At 41.2% G+C, this 9,287-nt stretch overlaps 1 protein-coding gene across 1 annotated transcript in view; it reads right to left on the reverse strand.

Annotated features, from left to right (window-relative positions):
- Nucleotides 1-8,761, reverse strand: part of PEX7 (peroxisomal biogenesis factor 7) — a 41,827-nt gene extending 33,066 nt beyond the window's left edge. Inside the window, exons 1-5 of the mRNA XM_063390291.1 lie at nucleotides 8,510-8,761; nucleotides 7,173-7,230; nucleotides 5,542-5,692; nucleotides 1,148-1,225; nucleotides 738-846 (exon numbers count right to left, since the gene is read on the reverse strand). Of these exons, the coding sequence (XP_063246361.1) occupies nucleotides 738-846; nucleotides 1,148-1,225; nucleotides 5,542-5,692; nucleotides 7,173-7,230; nucleotides 8,510-8,633 (520 nt within the window). The 5' untranslated portion in view covers nucleotides 8,634-8,761. The remainder of the gene's footprint in view (nucleotides 1-737; nucleotides 847-1,147; nucleotides 1,226-5,541; nucleotides 5,693-7,172; nucleotides 7,231-8,509) is intronic.
- Nucleotides 8,762-9,287: the final 526 nt, after the last annotated feature.

Consider the following 9,287-nt stretch of genomic DNA (forward strand, 5'->3'; position numbering starts at 1 on the left):
AATCTGTCAATATTAAGACCTTACAGTGCCTTAAAGCCATTTTATTTCCCAGGCAAACTGTGTGGCTCACAGCACCTCTCTCCCAGTTAATCATCAGCTGGGCTCAAGGTATCACTCCAGAGCTCTCCTTGTGCCTCTGAAGCAGGAGCACGGTTTGGAAAACACTGCAACCTCACCTCTCTTTGCCTCTGTGTAAATCCTGCTCAACTGTGATTGTAAGCAAGACCCATAGCACTGGCCAAAGCAGAAAACTAAAATTGATTAGTTTTAAAATCTCTTTCCTAGAGAACAAGGTACAGAAATCTACACAAGTACTTAAAAAAAAGGTCAGTGGGAATCTGACTACATTTCTCACAGAGTTAACAGTCTACTGACACTTGAGATAATTTGAACAAAAACATAGGCCAAAACACAAAGTATATAACGCAATTTAGTGGTCAATAACAAGAGTGAGATGAATGGGAGACAGCTACATAAAATAACAGAAAAAACTGCCACAAGGTCACTGCTAGAAAACTGCTGATCCTCGTTTAAGTGGCCAAGAGGATGATCTACTGACTGTAACAACCTACAAATCCAGCTGCAGCAGTATATTTACCTTTCCTTGTCCCACTTTTATAGAATAGGAGTACGTGACACACACTACCATCTGCTGGACAAAGTGCTGAACTGATCCACTAACACAGAAGGTGACTTTTGGGTCCTTGTTGGGAGAACCTCTTTACCATCACGCTTACCTGAGGCAGATGCAAAACAACCTGGGATGTGTGGAGACCATATAGTGCTGTAAATGACCCCTTCGTGGCCTTTAAAAGTGCATAATGACTTCCCCACAGCTGGATCCCACTGAATAAAGGAAAAATGAAAACTGTTGAGATATGCATTCAATAACAAATGAAAGGGTTTCATACATTAAAAAAAAAACTTTTATACATACACAAAGGACTAAATATACTTCTTAAAAAAAAAGCATCTGTATGCTTAAACCGGTATCAACTGAGAATTTAAGCAACCTCTCAATTAAAGCAGTATTTAGCCACAAGGTAAAAATAAACAGGAAAAGAGAATCCATGTTGTTTCTTAACACAAAGAACTATGAGATCCAAAAGAAATCACACTTTTCACCTTCAGCAGAAAACCAACATACCAGCTTGGCTGTTTGATCCCATGAACCAGACACCACTAGCTGCTCTCCTCTGGTTTGGCTCCAGTCAACACTATATGCCTGTAAAAGACATAAGAGCTTCGTTTAGAAGGAGTATTAGAATACACATTTCAGGCTGTAGTTAGCCAGAGTTTCACAAAATAGACTTAGATTTGCAGATTGTATCCCAGACAGCTAAAAACCATACCACTAAAGCACAACAAAACTGTCAACAAGGCCATTTACCTGAAGAAAAATTAAATTTAGCATCTGTCAGACATTAAAGGTACAAATGGGCTAAGAAAAGTATCCAAAAAAGCAAAGGTGAGCCAAAATGGAGAAAAAAGAAAAGTTGTAACAAAATCCACATACATCTGCCATCACTAGGAGTCTACCACTTTAAAAGCCACAATTCAGAGTTGATTTCTTATCACTGATCCAATTTTATTCAAAGCTCTACAGTTTCCAATTGCAAGCCATCTCTCATTGTCAATGTCATCTCTTGTCAGAGCTGACTTTGAGATTTTAGCTGACTAACAATGAATGCCTTTTTATATATCTAATTCTCCTAAGAAACATGTCATAAAATACTCCTGGTTTTCATCTTTTCCAGGTTCTATGGCATTCTTTTTTTACCATCCAGATCCTCAAACAAGTAAAATAAAATAAACTAAAAACTCAATTTCCCTCATAACTACTCATTTCAGCTATTAAGAAATTACTTTCCACTATGTAGTTGAAATAAGCTCCCTCTTCCCTGACAGCATGTTCTAATGCTGGTCCCTGCTACCTCTCAGGAACAAATGCACTAAGGTAGTTCTTCAGATTATTTAAAATCCTCAAGTCTCAAGTACATGTACAATTTCCACCTTCAAATACACATGACCTTTACTTGATGGAAGGTGCATTCTGTTTTGTCCGGTTTCACCTCACACCAAAGTGATTCAATAAGCTGCAGTGGGACATGAACCATTACAGTGTAAGGTGGATAAATACTAGATAAAACAGTTCATCCACTTCACCTCCCGACCCTGTCAGAGCTCCCAGGACACTTCTCAGAAATGTGGTCACTATTAACGAGTAGTAAGTGGCACTGCTCTCAACAGCTGGGCCACTAACCACGGAGGATTTGTACTCCACCTGGGATAATCTAGTTCTAGCCCAGCACTGGATATGGTCTGCAAGTCAACATACTAGATGTTTGGTTTGTCTTGGATAGGTGGAACTGTGCATTTAATAACAGCAACCCTGTTATGAGAGTGGAAGTGCTTGGACCTCTGTCACCAGACTAAAAACACAGAGAAACTGAAAAGGAAAGAAATCTAGCAACTGTCAAAGTCTTCTATGGAAAGTGTCCTGTGTAAGAAAGGAAATCGAGGTAATAGTGAGCTGTTTCTGAGCATTCTCCTTTCTAAGAAATATTTCAGTCTATGCTAGATTCAGCTTAAATGAACTGGTTTTCATCTATTTGCTTATCTTGCATATGTGGAAACAAACCACTGCCCAGAGAAAAACAAGCTGCTTTATCTGCAACTCTCCTTTTTTTGTTTGACAAAGGTCATGCTTTCCATATACATGCAAGCCACATTGCTCTAGAACCACTTTGTACTAACTCCCTTCCTTCAGTAGCTTATAGTCCAAATACACAAGACACTGGGACAGTACTTGACAAAAGCCATATAGACAACAGAGAGGTTAGTCTTTTGGGGTTTTTGCCAAACCATACCCTTGACTTTTCTACTTTTGTTAGCTAACTACACCTTGTTAAAACACGCTCCTTTCCACTCTAACTCTTCCTACTAAAATAGTAACAAAGGAAACACACCAGTACCGCTCCATAGATTTTAAGAAGGAAGACATGACAGTTCTCCAAAGTGGCTCCCAAGCTCCTCAGAAATGTTTCTCTCTTTGCCTTTGAATCTGTGTGATGGCCTGAGCTCAACTCCTAAGCTGCTGCTGTTTGGAAACGCCCCTAACTGTGTCCTTACACAGTATGCCTCTTTCCCACAACAGCTCGGTAAATGTTTGGCTCTCATATTCAAGATTTTCCAGAGAGAACAGATCTTTGGGAAACATGCACCTGTGCCACACAATCCACGCAGCTCACACAACACACTGAACTTGGGCTGTACGAGATCCACTGCACCGATAAGGCCAAGCCCATGCGGGGCTCCCAGCTCGCTCCCAAGCTATCGGCACGTAGATCTGCTGGGCACGTGCTGGGACACAGCCTGGGCACGTACGGCACACGGGGCTGGCTCTGCGCAGCGCTCTGCAGCTGCAGCAGCGCCTGGGAGAACTCCCCTTCGGGCAACAATTACAAACACAACACACAACAGGCTCGGGAAAAGCAAGAGATGCTGTCCATTTTCCATGTGACAGGTCTAGGTAATAGGAAGAGGAAGAAAAGAAGACAGTGAAGAACACAGTAAGGTTCATTTTTATTCTTCTCTCCTTCACATGCTATCCTCCAACATAAATTTAGAGACACTTCAATGGGAGCTGTCTTGAGCAGCTGGAAAAGACTAATAACACAGCACAAACCTCAGCTGTTAATCTTTTAGTGCTTTATCTTCAATCATAAAATAAATGAACCCTAGCTTATGCCTAAACAGTAGCAAGAAATGCCTCAGGCAAGATGAAAATATGAGTGAAAAAAAGATGTAAAAACATAAAAAATAGCTTAACATAAATGTTCAGGCTCACTTTACAAGACAAATTCAAGCATTCTATTATCTCACAATCCAGTGAGATTTCATCAAAACCATTGTAAATTAGACTAATTTATTAATGAGATTCAGCAGTTGGCTAGTGCTGGAATAAAACTTATCGTCCTTTGATAATGCAAATTCACTTTTAAATTAAAAATGCACATTCTTTTTGAGAAGGGACAATGATCTCATTTACCAAAAAAGAAACAGATCCCTGTCAATCATGCATTAGAAATAATATAAAATGCAGTGACAAAACTTCCACTAAAAATGTCAGACAGGAATTAAGGATTAGGAAGGTAGTGAGAACACTGTCTGCCAGTGTTTACCACAAATTACTAGGTAAATTCCTTCTGAGATCTATCTTCTTAATACAAGTTTATAAAGAATCAATACAAACCTTTCATATCACACAATAAACTCTCACTCAGCCCATGTTTCCTACACTGTCTTTCTAAGTACAGTTGCGTATGTCCACCTCCCATGCCACCGGCTCAGCTAAGACATAGACACAGAAATGTTTATTTCACAAACAACAGATGGTGTAGCCGAATCAAAATAAACTTACTGACATAATTTCAATGAGAAAATGACAGAAACAAACTAACAAAAAAAATTGGTACTATGCTTCACTTAGGTCTTTCTGTAACTACTATCAGCTTTTGAACAGTATTACAACATCCTGATCACAACTAGAAACTCCTCTCACAAAATTCTGTCTACGCATTACGTCTATTAAACCAAAGTACAAAAACTACAAAGAAATAAGCTACAGAAGATGGGCTCTTCTACAGCCACTCAGCTTTTAGCTTTGTGCTTCGTATCTGAAAATATCTTGAGGTTTTTAGGAATGAAACCGAATTTCCTCAATCAGCTTTCAGACTGCCTATCTACTAGATTATTTTATTGAGATCGATGTCATTTAGATAACATATCAGTAAAGCCAGTAAAATCCAGGCTGAAGCTCATTGCATCTTAAGTTCAAAGACTTAACAGAAGTGAGTGGAGGGTTAGAAGGAAAGCTTAAAAAAAGGGAAGAAAAATCACTTTAAGGAAGATATGTGCTACAGGATAAATATCCTTAAAACTATGTAAATATCTTTATGAATCTGAAAATAACATTCTTCTTTACCCATACAGCACTGCATAAAGAAACTGAGATTTTAAGAAAATCAAAAACAACAGTATCAAACCAAGGCTAAAAAACCATACATACTGTCCCAGCATTTGACTACTGTTATTTGAGTAGGATCTGACAGATGCTAAGAGGGAAAAGGATAAGCAGATCCGAGTGCTAAGGATCTGCATAACGTGCATGACTCCACAACCTCGAGAATAAGACTGATATAACAGCTCCTTGATTTAGACCTATCTAATAAGGCTGTCTAAAAATCACAGTGTGACTGCAGTAATTTCATACATCACAATGATTACTTAGCCTGTAAGGAACAACAAATGCTATTTCTGAATATATTAGATTTGTATAATGAAGCAGCCCCTACTACAGGGTATGAATATGCACAAGAATATGTACATCCACTTTATATTCAAGTTATTAATTCAAACCACAGACCACAAAAAAGTTAGAAAACAAAAAGCCGCTTTTGATTATAAGACTACAAATAAATACTTTAATTATTCAAACATTAGAGCAGCCATCAAAATTTTTAAGTTTGCCTGATTTACCTCCAGAGTGTGCTCTTTATAGACTTGCAGTGGACCTTTAGTCTTAGCCATATCCCAGATTTGCAGAGATCCATCTCCACTACAAGTGATCAACACGTTTTCATTGTTCTCACTCCAGGTCACATCAAACAGGCCATCATTCCAGTCAAAACTAAATCAGAAAAATGAAGATACTTGTCTGTGAGAAAGCATGATACATAAGTCTGGACTAGTTCCATGCAAAGAAAGTATTTCTTTAAATCACCCGTCTTACCACTCTAAACAGCATTTTTATACATTTGAGTTTCAAATTAATCTCCTCACAGTTAATTTACTTGTTTGAATGTCAATTTCTGCAACCCTATACCAGAATAGATTGACCAAGTTAAAGCATAAAGGAGCAAATGACCTTCCACACACAAAGAAGGAACTCTGATTTCAGTCTACAACTTCCCATGCAAACAGAGGTACAACATGCCCCAGTCTGATTTATGGTTTCACCAGAATGTAAGAGCACTTTGTTTCTAACTATGGTAAAGAAAGAAATAAAACTGTGTTGAGAGAGCCCTATCCAATTCACAACAACACTACGAATCTGAGTCACAATAAAAACCGAACAGAAAGACAGTCATGAATTTACTGAAGAACTCTACACTTCCTTGAAAATGCTTTCAACATACCAACAATTCACCATACAGGATGTGATGCCAAATATTGGTCACTCTGTGACAGCTATCAATTACTGAAATACTATCTGATGGGAAATACAAATTTATTTACACTGTTTTCAAGAAGGTTTAGCTAAGCTTAGGTCAAATTTGATGGCACACTGCAGTAAGGATAAGGTAAAGGCATGCCCACGGAACACTTTGATAAACAACATGGTCAGTGGGTCAGGAACTTAGGAGGACTTTCTACCACAAAATAAGTGAGTCACTGGAAACAGATATGAACTGAACTAAACCAGAGTACTGACCAGAAGTAACAGTGTTGAACATTTTCGAAGAGTCTTGGTTTATAATTATGAATGAAAAAAAGTTTCTCTGATTAGCTATTTTTAAGCATTTCTATGTCAGCCACCTTAATCTAAACAATCACTGTTTCAAGGCTTCCCTTACAACATTTTAGGTTAATAACGATCAAGTATTAAACCCCCTCCTTTCTAACCTTTCTCCTCCTTCCATCCACAACAAAATCAACCTCCTTAAAACCCTTAGAAAATTGTATCTCCTAGGAAGGACTTCCATGACTCGATGTAGCTTCCTGCTCTGTTTTCAGTATAAATCAATCATAAGGGCATAAACCTGGGTGTCAAGGCACTGTTCCTAAAAAGCTAGAATTTATAATTTCAAGCTGGGCAGAGAAGCTGCTCTTAATTTGTGTTGCCAGTTTTCTGTAAAATGGTTTACACTATGGAAATGGTCGAAGCCAGGTATTTTCCCATAACAAAATCAATGCAAAGTAAACATATCTTTTGTATTGTATGTAAATACAAATGCATTAATTTCTATGTAAATACAAAGATCCGTATTCAGTATAGAAAAAATACTTTGTATCGCTAAAAATAACCAAAAATATTTCAGTTGGGCCTGGTACTCACACATACACAGTAAGTTTTTCTCTTACAAAAATAAAAGATAAACCTGTATTACCTCTTGAGCAGAACAATCCCAGCTTCGTTTTGTCCCAGTACTGCCAGAGTTCCACAACCTAAACCAGGAAAATGGAACAAAACATCACAATTAGCTCCCCAATGCCAAAGGAAACTGGCGTGGTTCTGAGGTAGCTTCAGTGTGCAAACATAAAGAGCACATGAACTTTAGGAGGCCAAACAATTACTTGCATAATTAAATACCTTGTGGTCTCATGTTCTCTGAAACAGAAATTAATTTACATCAGATTGTCCTGGGTTTATTTATTTATTTATTTATTTATTTTAAAATTCCAATGTATCTGTAGGTGAGGTTGAAAAAGACTTGCTTATAAACCATGAAAGTGCATTTTCCCCATGGGCCTCACATGACAGACATACCAACACAGAGCTCCCTTTTGTCTTTTTGATAACACAGCAGACCAAACACTTTTATCACCCCTTCCTGAATATAGTAATACAAACAGAGCTCACCAGAAACTAAACAAATAATTCAGTTCTGATAAAACACACATCAGTTCTGCTTCCTCATCTGATGGGGATATTGTTGAAGTAATTATACAATTGGAAAAAAAATTCTAAATTAATTTTTTTGGGAGTAGTACTCCCACTGGAAATGAAAAAGGTGCCAGTATTGAGGAATCCTCAGCTTGGCTCTTTCAAGAGACCACAGGGTCACCAGGGCCCGCCTGGACACTCAGGGACTAAAACAAGAACAGCTGACGCCCCAGAATCCCAGAATAAGCCGAGCCGGAAAGGACCCATCAGGATCGAGTCCAGCTCCCAGCCCTGCACAGCACATCCCTACGAGTCACAGCCCAGAGCACCGTCCGAACACTTCTCCAGCTCCTGTCACTGCTGTGACCGCTTCCCCCGGGAGCCTGTCCCAGTGCCAAACACCCTCTGGGTGAAGAACCTTTTCCTGTTATCCAACCTAAACCTCCCCTGGCCATTCCCTCGGGTCCTGTCACCGGAGAAAGTTATTTTCAGACATTTTATTCACACTGTGTACGTCTTTAGTACCATAGGTATTCTCTCCCTGTCAAACGAGCGCTCCTCGGGGAGGGCGCTGTGAGAAGCACCAGGGCAGCAGCGGGCTGGCACTCGGGAAGAGGCAGATCCCGGCGGGCTGTGGAGGCAAGGCGCAGCTCCCGCGACACCCCCGGCCCGGCCGCGGGGCACGGGCGCTGTCCCACAGCAAAACAAACGCAGCGGAAAGGGTGCTCTGGCATTTGACAGGCACCGTCTGTCCTTCCGCACACCCACGTTTCCAGCCTCCTCCTCCTCCTCCCGTGAGGAGCCACGTTCCCGGTCACCCCGCCGCGCCGCCCCCCGCACCTGCCATGCCGTAGTACTGCGCGGCGGCGCAGGCCACGCGCCCCGGGCAGTATGGCGAGAACTCCACCGCGTACCCGTGCAGCCCGGGCAGCCGCAGGGCGCCCGCGCCCGCCGCCGTGCCCATGGCCCCCGCCCGGGCCTCCGCCGAGCCGCGGAGGAGCCGCGGAGGAGCCGCCGCGCCCCCGGCCCCGGCGGAAGCGCCCGCCCGCCGGGCGGTGCCGGAGCCGCGGCGCCGCCACCGCCATCTTTGGCCATGGCAGGGGGCGGCCAGGGCGCTGCCGGGGCGGCGAGTCGGGAACACGGACCCGCAGAATCGCCTTTCTGCGCAGAGGGAATCGCTTCCGAATTTCAGAAACAATCCGCTCTTTTATACGGCACATAGGACATAGATCAGCTCTGTGTGTGTGCCTCAGGCTTTCACTTTTCCTTTTAAAAAGACCTTCCAAGCTTTTCATTCTTCTAATTTCTTCAATAAACCTGCATATTTTATCATTCTTCTCAGTATGCAGTTGTGCTTTATGGAATTCCTTTTATGAATAAACTTTTTACACCTGTGACAACTTCTGTTTAAGTCAGTGGAAATTTTTCCTTTAAAAGGAAGAGGTGGGCAGGGGGTGTTCAGGCTTAGAAAAATCAATAGCAGTGCAGCAGCTGCCATATTAAAGTTTTTGCCATATTATATCCTGTATATATCCATCTGTATGTCCCTTAAAATACAGCCACAGAGATTATTCCATTTGGACACAGACCACCCTAATTAGTCACAGTGACCCATCTG

This window comes from Prinia subflava, chromosome 2, assembly GCF_021018805.1.
Source record: "Prinia subflava isolate CZ2003 ecotype Zambia chromosome 2, Cam_Psub_1.2, whole genome shotgun sequence".
Classification (NCBI taxonomy): Eukaryota; Metazoa; Chordata; class Aves; order Passeriformes; family Cisticolidae; genus Prinia; species Prinia subflava.